Genomic DNA, 15981 nt, shown 5'->3' on the forward strand with positions numbered 1-15981 from the left:
CCCATTACCAGGTGTTTCAGTGGTTATTGATAGAATGCGTCTATATATTGATAATGTAATTTTTTTCCAGATCCTCCAGAGGCCTCAGTAATTGAAGGTGTCCATACTGGAATCTCTGTGACCAATGAGCTGCCATCAAGGGTAGGCACTAGGCAGTCCACTTGAGTACATCTCACTTTATCTCTCAGTCCATGAAAGCAACATTGAACATTATAAAACGCTTTAAGGTATCTTATTCTCTCTATTCAGATTGCATCGTGTGAGGCAAGGAACAGCTTCCCCAAACCCAACATCACCTGGTACCGTGACAGCAGCCCACTTACCCCCACTCATGGCCGTGAGTAGCAAGAATACCAATGGACTATCTCATCAATGGACTATTTGAGAAAAACTAGTCAAGCTATTTTCTTGTTTTGACTTCATGTAGTGATACTCACAACAGTCACTGAAATACATGTTGTCGTTACATGAAGAAGTGTTTCCAGATGTCATCTATCTACCAGCCTGTGATAGCAGCTAAATCAGTGTTTTTCTCACCCATCCCAGAGATCAATGTGGTAACACTGGTGACCCGTGAGTCCAGTGGCTTCTACACGGTCCAGAGTGAGCTGCAGTACAAAGTGGCCAAGGAGGACAAGGACGCCCTGTTCTCTTGTGAGGTCAGCTACTATGTTCCAGAAGGTGTGAGGACAGCCAAGTCCAAGGTCATCAACATCACTGTGCACTGTAAGAAACCTACCAACTGTCATATACCCCAGACATGCTATCGCTAACCGCACAACTCATGCTAACTCAGCGTGCTACTCTTAGCATTATTGAGTTCAATTGAATGTATTGCTAACTAGAGCTAATGCTTCCTCGTTGTGATAAAGACGCTCTCCAGTTGTTTTTATGAATTTCCCTACCATAAAACTAGTAGGGTGTTTGCTGGTGTTTCTCTCTACAACACCCAAGTTAAAGCATATGAAATGATATCAGCCTATCTAAAACAAGTCAACAGCTTCTGGGTTGTCAAAGTAGTAAACCAACTAATCTAATCCAAACCCACCATCTTTGGCGCTCTTTCAATTTTAGCCCACAATGTTTTCTCAATGTGTCTAGTGTTGTTTGAACCAATTTAGCATACCATGACAGTGATGACAAAACATCAACTCTGCTGTTGTCAGTGCTGAGTAAATGACTGGCTTGTAAAGCGGCGTAGTCTGGTGACTTCACCAGGCATTGAATAGTCCCGTTGATGTATGGTTTTTGTCCCGCAGTCCCCACGACCATCATCGAGTTGTGGAAGGAATCTCCCCAGGGCCTGGTCAAAGAGGGGGACACTGTGGAGCTTCGTTGCCAAGGCGATGGCAACCCCCCGCCGCCCTTCACTTTCAACCGAGAACAAGTAAGAATGGCCCGCTTTTCTGCGTCTGCCTATTGAGTCCAGAGAACCATAAAACGAGGGGGAAAAAATGACACGCAGGAGACATCTGGAGAATGTTTTTGATATTCAGACTCAGGCCTCAGAGTAGAAGTGTAGGCCTTGTGAACGGGACCACATAATGTTTGACCCTGTGGCTCTGGGAGAGATCTTTGGACCCCTTCCGGCAGGGTCTGTGACTGACTGGAGATCAAAATCCTCAGGATAGAATAGTTCTCATTCCCATGTCTCACACACAATACCTACAGTATGTTCAACTGACCACAATAACACATTTAAGGTTTCCCCTGTTGGGTCTTAAGACTGGGATGTGGATAGAAGCATGATTTGGTCATTCAGAGCAGGGGTTCCCTAACCTAATGTAGAAAGGCGTAAAAGAAATGCCTGTGCGTGACACCCCACATTCTGGTCCTGACGAGAGGAAAAACCTGTCAGGTGAGGTTCAACAAATCCAGTAATTGTGGAGAAGGAGTTAAGTTGGAGTGTTGCCTTGTCAATGTCCAAAAGCATAAGTCGCGTCACAGAAAAGTCTATAAACGGGATCCTTGGGACACCCCAACTCTGACGTCACCCCATAGAGCCCCACAGTGGATGTGTCATAATACCTATAAAACCTAGTGGTCAAATAGGGAAATGGTTCCAATCGTTTTTCCACCCTTCATTTTTCCCATAGGATTTTAGAGACACTTAAAATAAGGGCTATGTTTCATTTTAGGTTTACCCTGGAGTGACGTTTTGATAACCATGTAAATCTCTCTCGGACAAGGTGACTTTTATCAATAGATTCGGCTCTATTTACTCTCAGCTGACACCTTTACTAACAGGTATTGTGTCAATTTAAAACTTGCACAAGACAGTTCAAAGAATTGTCAGTTTAAAGAAATGTTGCCAATTTATTAATTACTAAATATAGCTAACATTAGATAGTTAATACAGAGATTCTTACTTTTGCCTCGATTCGGCAGTCTCATCCAGATCATCAAGGCATTTGTAGTGTTTGTAGGATGGCCACATAAAAATTGTCTGTACTCGGTTGCAACACTTACTACCGAGTTCCAAACTGCCTCTGCAAGCAACGTCAGCACAAAAGCTTTTTGTCGGGAGCTTCATGATATGGGTTTCCTTGGCCAAGCAGCCGCAAACATGCCTAAATTCACCTTGCGCAATGCCAAGAGTCGGCTGGAGTGGTGTAAAGCTACAGACATATTCAATCAATCCCTATCCCAGTCTGCTGTGCCCACATGCTTCAAGATGGCCACAACTGTTCCTGTTTCCAAGAAAGCTAAGGTAACTGAACTAAATGACTATCGCCCCGTAGCACTCACTTCTGTCATTATAAAGTGCTTTGAGAGACTAGTCAAGGATCATACCACCTCCACCTTACCTGCCACCCTATACCCACTTCAATTTGCGTGCCGCCCCAATAGGTCCACAGACGATGCAATCGTCATCACACTGCACACTGCCCTATCCCATCTGGACAAGAGGAATACCTATGTAAGAATGCTGTTCATTGACTACAGCTCAGCATTCAACACCATAGTACCTTCCAAGCTCATCAATAAGCTCGAGACCCTGGGTCTCAATCCCGCTCTGTGCAATTGGGTCCTGGACTTTCTGACGGGCCTCAACAAAACAAAGGAGATGATCATGGACTTCAGGAAACAGCAGAGGCAGCACCCCCTATCCATATCGACAGGACAGCAGTGGAGAAGGTAGAAAGTTTTAAGTTCCTCTGCGTACACATCACAGACAAACTGAAATGGTCCACCCACACAGGAGGCTGAAGAAATCTGGCTTGTCACCTAAAACCCTCACAAACGTTTACAGATGCACAATTGAGAGCATCCTGTCGGGCTGTATCACCGCCTGGTACGGCAACTGCACCGCCCAAAATCACAAGGCTCTCCAGAGAGCGGTGCGGTCTGCACAATTCATCACCAGAGGCAAACTACCCGCCCTCCAGGACACCTACAGCACCCGATGTCACAGGCAGGCCAAAAAGATCATCAAGGACAACCACCCGAGCCACTGCCTGTTCACCCCGCTACCATCCAGAAGGCGAGGTCAGTACAGGTGCATCAAAGTTGGGACCGAGAGACTGAAAAACAGCTTCTATCTCAAGGCCATCAGACTGTTAAACAGTCATGACTAACACAGAGATGCTGCTGCCTACATACAGACTCGAAATCATTGGTCACTTTAATAATGGCACTTTAATAATGTTCACATATCTTACATACTCGTCTCATATGTATATACTGTATTTTATACCATCTATTGCATCTTGCCTATGCCACTCAGTCATCGCTCATCCCTTTAGATTTGTGTGTATTAGATAGTTGTTGTGGAATTGTTAGATTACGTGTTAGATATTACTGCATTGTCGGAACTAGAAGCACAAGGATTTTTACTACACTCACATTAACATCTGCTAACCATGTGTGTGACCAATAAAAATTGATTTGATTTGATGTAGTGTAGATAAACAACAACATATCACAGTCATAGCAAGTAAAATGTTTCTGTATCCGTTACTGAAAATGTTGCTGCTGTATTTTAAAATACAGTTTTAAGTTCCTCTGCGTACACAAGTCGGAAGTTTACATACACTTAGGTTGGAGTCATTAAAACTTGTTTTTCAACCACTCCACAAATTTCTTGTTAACAAACTATGGTTTTGGCAAGTCGGTTAGGACATCTACTTTGTGCATGACACAAGTAATTTTTCCTACAATTGTTTACAGACAGATTATTTCACTTATAATTCACTGTATCACAATTCCAGTGGGTCAGAAGTTTAAATACACTAAGTTGACTGTGCCTTTAAACAGCTTGGAAAATTCCAGAAAATGATGTCATGGCTTTCGAAGCTTTTGTTAGGCTAATTGCCATCATTTCAGTCAATTGGAGGTGTACCTGTGGATGTATTTCAAGGCCTACCTTCAAACTCAGTGCCTCTTTGCTTGACATCATGGGAAAATCAAAAGAAATCAGCCAAGACCTCAGAATAAAAATTGTAGGCCTCCACAAGTCTGGTTCATCCTTGTGAGCAATTTCCAAACGCCTGAAGGTACCACGTTCATCTGTACAAACAATAGTACGCAAGTATAAACACCCTGGGACCACGCAGCTGTCTTACCGCTCAGGAAGGAGATGCCTTCTGTCTCCTAGAGATGAATGTACTTTGGTGCAAAAAGTGCAAATCAATCCTAGAACAACAGCAAAGGACCTTGTGAAGATGCTGGAGGAAACGGGTACAAAAGTATCTATATCCACAGTAAAACGAATCTTATATTGACATAACCTGAAACCATAACGCTCAGCAAGGAAGAAGCCACTGCTTCAAAACCGCCATAAAAAGCCAGACTATGGTTTGCAACTGCACATGGGGACAAAGATCGTACTTTTTGGAGAAATGTCCTCTGGTCTGATGAAACTTAAATAGACCTGTTTGGCCATAATGACTATCATTATGTTTGGAGGGAAAAGGGGGAAGCTTGCAAGCCGAAGAACACCATCCCAACCGTGAAGCACGAGGGTGGCAGCATCATGTTGTGGGGTTGCTTTGCTGCAGGAGGGACTGGTGCACTTCACAAAATAGATGGCATCATGAAGACAGAAAATGATGTGGATATATTGAAGCAACATCTCAAGACATCAGTCAGGAAGTTAAGTTTTGGTCACAAATGGGTCTTCCAAATGGACAATGACCCCAAGCATACTTCCAAAGTTGTGGCAAAATGGCTTAAGGACAACAAAGTCAAGGTATTGGAGTGGCCATTTAAAGGCAATGCTACCAAATACTCATTGAGGGAATGTAAACTTCTGACCCACTGAGAATGTGATGAAAGAAATGAAAGCTGAGTTTAAATGTATTTGGCTAAGGTGTATGTAAACTTCCGACTTCAACTGTACATGTATTTTAATTAAATACATTTGAAAATACAAGTATTTTGTAGTATTTAATACATTGATCTTTATGGTATTTTGTAATTGTATTTTGTCATTTTTGTGACAATGGCGTGGTCGGTCGTCTGCACTGCTGAATTCTGCCCTGGCCCTGGGCAAGAACATTTTAGGCCCACATCTTGGCAGCAGGGAGAATATTTTTTCTTCTTCAATGCACAATAAATATCCCCTGACCCACCTGGACCCCTACTGTGACCCACCGGTGGGTCCTGACCCACAGTGTTGAACCACTGATTAAGAGGGTCACAGGAACATTTTAAAGGGTTTATATAGTGTAGCTCCCGATAACCAGACTAGTTAAGCTGTTGTTTGTGTGTGACTTAAAAGGGATAGTTCACCCCAAAATCTACATTTGCCAAAGATTTCCATTCCATAAAAGTATCCAAAATGTAGATCCATTAATATGACAGTGTAAACCTGGTGTTGCCCCTCTCAGGAGCAGGAGACGGCGCTGGAGGCCAGCGATGACACTTTGGTGCTGAGGGAGGTGATCCGTGGGGACAGCGGGGTCTACCAGTGTCGTGCTCTGGACCTGGACACCTACGAGCAGGTCACGGGAGACATGCAGCTCACTGTCCACTGTAAGTTAGCTAACACACACACACACACACACACACACACACACACACACACACACACACACACACACACTGAAACATGTGCACGCACACGTACACTTGTATTTTTTTATGCTCTGTTTAGACTGGAAGTGGTTGAATTAGTTGCTTGACTGAGTTTAAGCTATCAATTATTTTTACTCATGGCCCTTTGATTACCAAGATAGCTCTGCTGTTGTGTTCCAATTGCTCACTGTCACTGCATCACTTCACTACTCATTAAGATCATTTAATTGAAGTCAACATTTTCACCATCGATTAACATGATTTGCAGTGATTTAATTCAAATTGAGAAGGTATTTGAATGGAAAAAGGTTGCATGGACCACACACCAGCATGGTACTTAGCAATGTCTTGTCCTCACATCATATCTACTCTCTCCAGATCTGGACCCAGCTGTTGTGGTGCCCAAAGACTCAGAGATCTTGTTAAAAGGAGAGAGTCTGACTGCTACCTGCAACGCTCTGTCTTCCCTGGAAACCACCACTGTCTGGTTGAAGGTACAGTATACCCCGTAATAAGCACTAACTTAGTGCTTTAAATGCAACACGGTTATAAGACTGACATAACAGATGACCATGTCACTTGCCGAATGTAGCTAATCAGGCATTGTTATTCAGTTATGTGGACTTAGTAATGTTCCCTCTTATATGTCTTATGTTTGTGTGTATAATTTTGTCTATGTGTAGAATGGGCAGGAGGTTGGAAAAGGCCACATGCTGTTCCTGCAGGATGCCACCTATGACACGGCAGGAGAGTATGTGTGTGAGGTGACTGTTTCTTCCCTGCCTGGACTGCACACCTCTGGCTCGGTCCACATCATCGTCCAGGGTGAGTCACCACGCCACCACATGTACTCTCTGTAACATACAGTCCATTTCTGGGGAACTCCCAAGGGGGTACACATTTTTGCTTTAGCCCAGCACTTTCACTACTTGGTGATTAGTTGTATCAGGTGTGATATGATAGGATAGAACAAAAACATCCACCCTGGTTGTTCTACCAGAAACAATGGATTGAGTTTGTCAGATAAGATGTTTTCATAGCTCAAAAACTGTCTTTACCTATCATGTATATGTGTTTGTAACCCGTCTCCCAGGTGCTCCCCAGATGAAGGATGCTGATAGGGAGGTTGAAATGGATGAGGGAACTGGGAAGTGGGTGAACCTGAGCTGTGAGGCACATGCACATCCCCTGACCACCATCTCCTGGACCGTGACTGGCAGCCAGGTAAAACAGGGCTTGGCAGTACACTGGGCAGTTTACATATGTGGGCATATTTACATTGCATGAATTTAGCTTTTTTTATGCTATCTAATTTTCTTGGTAATGTCTGTTTCCGATGCACATTGGTGTGACTGATGATATGACATTAGTGTGTGTGTGTGTGTGTGTGTGCTGTGTTAACAGAGCTGGCACGAGGTGCTGACCAGAGCCACGGAGCACAGCACTATCAGCGTGGTGTCCATCAAAGTGACCTCTGACATCACAGCCTTCTGCAACGCCACCAACGATATTGGCACAGAGACAAAGTCCTTCAGCATCAGAGCCAGTAAGCCTCCCTGCCACATACACTACATAGGAATATATGGGCATTAGTGATGCGCGGGTTGACTCATTACCAGCAGTCCCCACAGTTATAAACACGGGGTGGGCGAGTTTAGGGTCATGAAACATCGTGTGGATGAAGGGCAGGTTGAATAATGAGAAAACATGCATAAAAAATCCATAAATGTATCATTCTTGTGCAATTCATATCTATAGGCTACACTGAGGTTTTTCTTTCATTATTTTTATCTAGTGCGTAGCCTAAGCCTAGTCTTTAGGGCCTAACTGTAGAACATCAAATACACGCCAATTGCGAAATGCTTTTGGGAACTTGGGCAGAAAAAGTTAACATTGATCCGCTGAGGCAAAAAGGACAATAAGAGAAACACTGCGAAATGGAGAGTTGAAAATGAATAGAAGGGAGGGCCAGAACAATAGTCTAATGTTTGGGAAAGATTTGGTGACGTGGTAAAAGAGGCTGATAGCAGTGTTACGTGTGATAATTGTGAGGCACTATACAAATTCGACAGTCATAAGACGGGGACATCAAAATGGCCCGTCAAAGGAACTGTACTGTTCAGATGCATTAAATGGAATACTGGACGCTACTGTAGGTCTATAGCCTCTCACATAGTTTAATAAAATATGAACTCCTGCAGAATTAATCATTTCTTGCAGTAAAATTATACACCAAATGTACATTTTTACTCTGGAACAGGAGTGGAGAAATATTATTTATTATTTAAATAATACTTATTTCAGCATCTTGAAAGAACGAATTCACGTTTAGGGACCGTCTGTAAAGGTGCTATCTTTATCAGCATCATAAAATATGATAGTATTTCAATCACATAAAATATGCATCCAAGCCGAACTGAAATCTTATCAAAAACATGTTGGGTCGTTTTAACAGCTTTTAAAGACTAACTTTCATTTTTTTTAAATCATTTTAAACCAGATGTTTTGGCATAGTTATAGTGAAATACGTCCATTCTGGTCTTCATTTAGACAGTTTGTTGCAAAAGTGATACGCTATATAGAAATATGTGGACAGCCCTTCTATTTAGTGGATTTGGCTATTTCAGCCACATCCATTTCTGACAGGTGTATAAAATTGTGCATACAGCCATGCAATCTCTATAGACAAACATTGGCAGTAGAATGGCCTTAATGAAGAGCTCAGTGACGTTCAACTTGGCACCGTCATAGGATGCCACCTTTCCAACAAGTCTGTTCATCAAATTTCTGCCCTGCAAGAGCTGCTCCGGTCAACTGTAAGTGCTGTTATTGTGAAGTGGAAACGTCTAGGAGCAACAGCGGCTCAGCTGCGTAGTGGTAGGCCACACAAGCTCACAGAACGGGACTGCTGAAGCGTGTAGCGCATAAATGTTGTCTGTCCTCGGTTGCAACACTCACTACTGAGTTCCAAACTGCCTCTGGAAGCAACGTCAGCACAATAACTGTTGGTCGGGACCTTAACGAAATGGGTTTCCACAGCCAATGATTTTGGAATGAGATGTTCGACGAGCAGGTGTCCACATACTTTTTTGGGTCATGTAGTGTATACAGTTGAAATCTGAAGTTTACATACACCTGAGCAAAATACATTTTAACTCAGTTTTTCACAATTCCTGTCATTTAATCCTAGTAAACATTCCCTGTCTTAGACCAGTTAGGATCACCACTCTATTTTAAGAATGTGAAATGGGAGAATAATAGTAGAGAGAATGATTTATTTCAGCTTTTATTTCTTTCATCACATTCCAAGTGGGTCAGAAGTTTACATATACTCAATTAATATTTGGTAGCATTGCCTTTAAATTGTTTAACTTAGGTCAAGCGTTTCGGGTAGCCTTCCACAAGCTTCCCACAATAAGTTGGATGAATTTTTGGCCAGAATTTTTTTTCCTGAGGTCTTGGCTGATTTCTTTTGATTTTCCCATGATGTCAAGCAGAGGCACTGAGTTTGAAAGTAGGCCTTGGAATACATCCACAGGTACACCTCCAATTGACTCAAATGATGTCAATTAGCCTATCAGAAGCTTCTAAAGCCATGACATCATTTTCTGGAATTTTCCAAGCTGTTTAAAGGCACAGTCAACTTAGTGTATTTAAACTTCTGACCCACTGGAATTGTGAAACAGTGAATTATAAGTGAAATAATCTGTCTGTAAACAATTGTAGGAAAAATTACTTGTGTCATGCACAAAGTAGATGTCCTAACCGACTTGCCAAAACTATAGTTTGTTAACAAGAAATGTGTGGAGTGGTTGAAAAACGAGTTTTAATGACTCCAACCTAAGTGTATGTAAACTTCCGACTTCAACTGTATGTGCTTTTACAAAGAAAAAACATGTAGGCCATGAGGATTCTATGTTTATATTCATAGCTACATCCATCAGACGTAACAAGAAATAGATGACAATAGTGTTAATGTCAACTTGTTGTATTTTTTCTCCACTGCTATGACTGATTGGTGGCGCAGTCCGCTAAGACTGTTGCATCAGAATTCACTAATTGTGAGTTCTAATCCTTTATTTGCATTATTTGTCCCATGCCCACACACTTCTAATTCTGAAAAGTGAAAGCATACCTGTGAAAGGGGTCACTCCGGTCGTAGTTGTAGGTTTTATACAGTACCCAGGAAGACCAATCTGGGAGTTCATTTGACCACTGGAAAAAAAGCTACGGCGTAAAAATGTGGGTTGAATTGAGCCACTAATCTTCATTTTCAAGGTGATGATTGCATCGCAATAAATATGAGTCCACATTTAAAATAGTTGCTTTACCCCACATGGGGGATTTGAACTTACACTGCAAATGGCAGTAAACGTCAGGAACACAGCATCTTATCACTGTGAGCTAACTGTCCAGAGGTGTAGTTCCTCGCAGTGAACATCATTTAATTATCAGAGCGTGACAGTGGACCTCTGGTCAGTATGCTTTAGTGAGAAAGTTTTGGGATCAAGGACAACTACGTTTACCCACCCCCAAAATGGATATTTATGAGCAATACCCCACACCCACAATAAAAATGCATTTTTATTTTAAACAGCTCACTAATGTATATTGTTGATGGGAAGGTCTTACATTTTAATTGTTGTTTTGCTTGTCCACAGTTCCCATGGTCACTTCAACTGCGCCCTACTCACCCGGTAAGACAGCAATCTCGCTATTATTTTGTTCTTGCTGCTCTCTGTTTCTCCTCATCTTTTTTTTAAAGGAGAACAGGAGCATATTTTATCACTTTTATTTAGACAGTTGGAAGTAGTACAGAGAAGAAACAGCACAAATGTGTGGGGTGGAATTCCTACCCATATCACCATGGGTAACATGTGCTTGGGAGGCTTCAGCACTACCACGGAACCACACTCCCACACTGTGTCTGTTCTTCTTCACCTTTAGATCACTCTTATCTAGTTGAGAAGAACTTTGAGATTTTTTTCATTTGCTTTCTCTCAACTTTTGTTTGATTCTCTCTGAATGCACACCAACCCAGACAATGAAGGATAAGCCAACGAGGCAACTAAATAATTAATGATTTTCATGCAGGCAAAGTGTTCGCTGGAACGAGTGGGAGGATTGGCTCTGCTCATTGCCTGCGGGTACATTTAAAATTCTGTCTGAAAGAGACAAATCTAACAGGAAAAAAAGAGCAAGACAACACTTATAGTGGTCGAATTCCAAAATATAGTGGTCGAGTGCCAAAATCACTTATATTTACTTATTATTGGGGAAGTTAATGCGCTGTCTCACTGTTTTATTGAGCTGTTGTAATAGAAATTGTCATAAACCCACACCCAGACTATTGTTTCCCTTTTAACGAGGGCTTACTCCATGGTTAAATATAGGAGTTAATTGCTCTGGTAGGTAGTAGCACTCTCTAATTTCCTCCTGAGGGGATTGCACTGAAATGTTGATGGCTCTGTCACAGGGGCAGGCCAGGGCTATTTCCCATCTCTCTCTGCCCAGTGTCTGGAGCACTCACTCACAAAGCAAGAGAGCTGAAGCTGGGAAGTTAATGTGCATATTCAAACCCACTTTTACATTAAAAACCACATCAGCCTGTAGGGAACATACAGTAATTTGTACAATGTTCCGAACACAACAAATTAACTACATCTATTGTGCCATTCTGTCAGAGAACCAGGAAATTGACATTTGATTTGTTTCCCAATCTGCTTCTTATGACTTGGCCATAATTCATTACCAATAGCTCCATACTCTACAACTGTTCTACAATCTGGATCCCAGGACTCCCTGGAAAACAGTGGCAAGTGTTGCTGAGTGGACTATCCTGGCTAGTGGCTACTATCCTCCACATCTTTCTATGTTTTGTCTTACTGTTACATATATTTTTGGTACTGCAAGAGGAGGATGGGCCACCCATCCCTGGCCACTGTGCTTGTGAATTTGCTTCTGCCTTCTCTTTTGGGTCATGGCTGGGTTATTTACAGTAACCACTTTCTGACAACTGCTGATGTAAAAAGTTGTCACAACTGCTTTGACAACTGCTGATGTAGCAAATCTGAAAACGTTATTGTACGAGTCATTTTGGCCTTTTTATGTCTTGGGTATATGTTGTCTGTCTAGGGATGTTTTCACTTGTTTTTTTACACTAAGGACACTCTCACATCATGGGTCATGGGTCATGGGTCATTGGTCACATGTATAGGCAGCACAGGTGACCAGGAAGTGTTTAACCTTATCATGTCTGGATGATTCTCCATGATCATTCTCCATTTTCCCAGTTTATCGGATCGGTGAACAGGTGTAAGCATTAACCTGAGCTTGCCCTCCCCTCTGTCTGTCTGTCTGTCTGTCTATATAGCTGAGGGCAATGGTGTGATCATTGTGGTTATCATCCTCTGTATCCTTCTGCTGGCCATCCTGGGCAGTGTGCTCTACTTCCTCCACAAGAAGGGAAAGATCCCCTGTGGCCGCTCTGGCAAGCAGGAGATGTGAGTATTGCACTTTAACAACTGGTCTAGGGCCAGGTTTTGTGTCTAGTTCTATAAGATAGGTGCTACACATTTGTAGTGTGTTAGGGTAAATTACAATGTAAACCACCCTGAGCACTTGAAAAAGTGTTATGTAAATGTATTCTATATGAATTAGTCTTTTTGCTTCTAAGAATGTGATACTGTCCTCACTGGAGAGGACTTTTGAGAGGAAACTGAGTTTGTGCTCTCCATCCACAGCACCAAGGAGAACCCCAACAAAGATGACATTGTGATGGAGATGAAGACTAACACCAAGACCGAGGATGCCGGACTTCTGAAGGGCATCAACGGTGACAAGAATGGCCCCAGCGACCAGGTAACTATGGATACGAAAGCTATACGCTAAACAGAAGTAGCCTACTGTCTAATGTATTTCTTGAATCTTGCATGGCTCACCGAATTGACATTTTATTTTCTGGTGTTTGTTCTCACTCTCCCCCATACATTGTGTTTTTCCCTGGAGTAAAGTACATGAATCTGAGGAAGTGACATATGCAGAGGGCCGAGCTCTGACGTGGGCAGCCGAAGCTCTTCGCCACCCCACCACATCCACCCACAATCCAAGGCTAGACTACTGGAAGCCTTGGAAAAAATCTGCTTTCACAATCACTTTATAATTAGGACTCAATCAATCACTTTCCCCACATTTCTTCTGTGTTCAGCAGTATTCCCCATATCTGGCCAAAACCACACAGGAACACACACCACAGATTTTAAGGTGTATGATAGAGGTTTGTAGGATGTTTTGATTGTTCCGTTTTACTGTTTCTTCTTTTGTACCGTTTCCCCAAAGCCTTTTTGATTTGATTTGATTTTGCTGTTTTCAAGTGTACGATGACGTTCATAAATTGTGCGTTATAAACTTTATAAAGTGTATATATTATATATATTTCGTTATTTAAGATATTTTGACACATACCTTTCAGACTTCATGGTAGTATCTGTTTATGGTGTCATTTTGCTTTAGCTATTCATCCATGATCCATGTTTAGGCGTTCCAACATTATCTTATGGAGGTGATTTGACCATAAATGTCACTCAAGTCAGGCCAAGGGTTCTCTCTTCATATCTTCACCCTCTTAGGGCTCTATTCAATCTGTAACTCTGAAGTGTTACAGATTCCACAATATAAATGTTAAGATCATTTCCGATTGAGCCGACATAAGCAGCGTTTACCGTGAATGCAGTCTCCGCTAAAGCAAGAACATTGCCTTTAAATTACAATCATGTTGTAAAGCTGAATTTCCTCTATGTGGATTAAATAGAGCCCTCAGTTTCTTTTCTGATTGTTATGTCTTCTTAAGCACTATCAGTGGCATCAGTGGAAGCTTAAAGGTACTACATGTAACAATTCAACAACGAACCATCTCTTGTTGTCAAACTGACTGGGGTCAGCAAATCTGTTGTTGTCAAATGGACTGGTCCGTTGTTGAATTGACAATACAAGATTTGCTGGCTTCAGTCAATTTGAAAACAAGAGATGGTCTGTCTTTTGATAGCTAATACGGCTGCACCATTAGAATGCAATTTTGTGTAGGCAGAATGTAAAACAAATTGAAATAAATATTGTGAAACTATCATTCCACTATAACTATACAGTCATGGCCAAAAGTTTTGAGAATGACACAAATATTAATTTTCACAAAGTCTGCTGCCTCAGTTTGTATGATGGCAATTTGAGAATACTCCAGAATGTTATGAAGAGTGATCAGATGAATTGCAATTAATTGCAAAGTCCCTCTTTGCCATGCAAATGAACTGAATCCCCCCAAAAAACATCTTCCTCTGTCAATCATGGTTACCTGCAAGGAAACACGTGCCGTCATCATTGCTTTGCACAAAAAGGGCTTCACAGGCAAGGATATTGCTGCCAGTAAGATTGCACCTAAATCAACCATTTATCGGATCATCGAGAACTTCAAGGAGAGCGGTTCAATTGTTGTGAAGAAGGCTTCAGGGCGCCCAAGAAAGTCCAGCAAGCGCCAGGACCATCTCCTAAAGTTGATTCAGCTGTGGGATCGGGGCACCACCAGTACAGAGTTTGCTCAGGAATGGCAGCAGGCAGGTGTGACTGCATCTGCACGCACAGTGAGGCAAAGACTTTTGGAGGATGGCCTGGTGTCAAGAAGGGCAGCAAAGAAGCCACTCTCTCCAGGAAAAACATCAGAGACAGACTGATATTCTGCGAAAGGTACAGGGATCGGACTGCTGAGGACTGGGGTAAAGTCATTTTCTCTGATATATCCCCTTTCCGATTGTTTGGGGCATCCGGAAAAAAGCTTGTCTGGAGAAGACAAGGTGAGCGCTACCATCAGTCCTGTGTCATGCCAACAGTAAAGCATCCTGAGACCATTCATGTGTGGGGTTGCTTCTCAACCAAGGGAGTGGGCTCACTCACAATTTTGCCTAAGAACACAGCCATGAATAAAGAATGGTACCAACACATCCTCCGAGAGCAACTTCTCCCAACCATCCAGGAACAGTTTGGTGACAAACAATGCCTTTTCCAGCATGATGGAGCACCTTGCCATAAGGCAAAAGTGATAACTAAGTGGCTCGGGGAACAAAACATCGATATTTTGGGTCCATGGCCAGGAAACTCCCCAGACCTTAATCCCATTGAGAACTTGTGGTCAATCCTCAAGAGGCGGATGGACAAACAAAAACCCACAAATTCTGACAAACTCCAAGCATTGATTATGCAAGAATGGGCTGCCATCAGTCAGGATGTGGCCCAGAAGTTAATTGACAGCATGCCAGGGTGGATTGCAGAAGTCTTTAAAAAGAAGGGTCAACACTGCAAATATTGACTCTTTGCATCAACTTCATGTAATTGTCAATAAAAGCCTTTGACACATATGAAATGCTTGTAATTATACTTCAGTATTCCATAGTAAGATCTGACAAAAATATCTAAAGACACTGAAGCAGAAAACTTTGTGAAAATGAATATTTGTGTCATTCTCAAAACATTTGGCCACGTCTGTACACATATTAAGGTCATTTTATGAAATTACAATGGAAAAATATTACATATAGCCCTTTAAGTCCCCACACTGAAACTCCCTGACATGAGGGCAAGTTGGATCTAAATCCTCAATCTGTGTTGACATGTTCCAGCAGTCACACCACTGAATTACAGGACTCTCCTCTTCTACTCTAATCACCATTTACTTATCTTACATGTACATCCAGATGTAAGAAGTATGTGATCTGTGGCAGTATACATGACCTGTTGACTCCTAAAGCTTAAACAAAGCTGGTTAGTTTTGTGAATGGTCTTAGTTTTGTGAATGGTCTACTATCAGTGGACCAGTTGCTGTTTTTATGTTTTTTTGTTTTTACTTTTCTTTTGGAAACATACAGTAAATATACTGCTGTTCAAGACCTGATTCGATGAATAATCAGATTGTGTCTA

The 15981-nt window shown here is 42.0% G+C and overlaps 1 protein-coding gene across 2 annotated transcripts in view; it reads left to right on the forward strand.

Annotated features, from left to right (window-relative positions):
* The window catches only part of mcama (melanoma cell adhesion molecule a), a 65043-nt gene extending 50926 nt beyond the window's left edge, over window positions 1-14117 (forward strand). Inside the window, exons 4-16 of one of the 2 annotated variants that reach the window (XM_029691006.1) lie at window positions 71-141; window positions 250-337; window positions 547-726; window positions 1260-1387; window positions 5832-5976; window positions 6397-6512; window positions 6702-6843; window positions 7112-7242; window positions 7423-7564; window positions 10680-10715; window positions 12392-12521; window positions 12762-12879; window positions 13032-14117. In XM_029691006.1, the coding sequence (XP_029546866.1) occupies window positions 71-141; window positions 250-337; window positions 547-726; window positions 1260-1387; window positions 5832-5976; window positions 6397-6512; window positions 6702-6843; window positions 7112-7242; window positions 7423-7564; window positions 10680-10715; window positions 12392-12521; window positions 12762-12879; window positions 13032-13052 (1448 nt within the window). In that variant the 3' untranslated portion in view covers window positions 13053-14117. Of the gene's footprint in view, window positions 1-70; window positions 142-249; window positions 338-546; window positions 727-1259; window positions 1388-5831; window positions 5977-6396; window positions 6513-6701; window positions 6844-7111; window positions 7243-7422; window positions 7565-10679; window positions 10716-12391; window positions 12522-12761; window positions 12880-13026 lie in introns of both variants that reach the window. The other variant, XM_029691007.1, reaches the window with a different exon arrangement.
* The last annotated feature ends 1864 nt before the right edge of the window (window positions 14118-15981 follow it).

Source organism: Salmo trutta, chromosome 15 (genome assembly GCF_901001165.1).
Source record: "Salmo trutta chromosome 15, fSalTru1.1, whole genome shotgun sequence".
NCBI classification, from domain to species: domain Eukaryota; kingdom Metazoa; phylum Chordata; class Actinopteri; order Salmoniformes; family Salmonidae; genus Salmo; species Salmo trutta.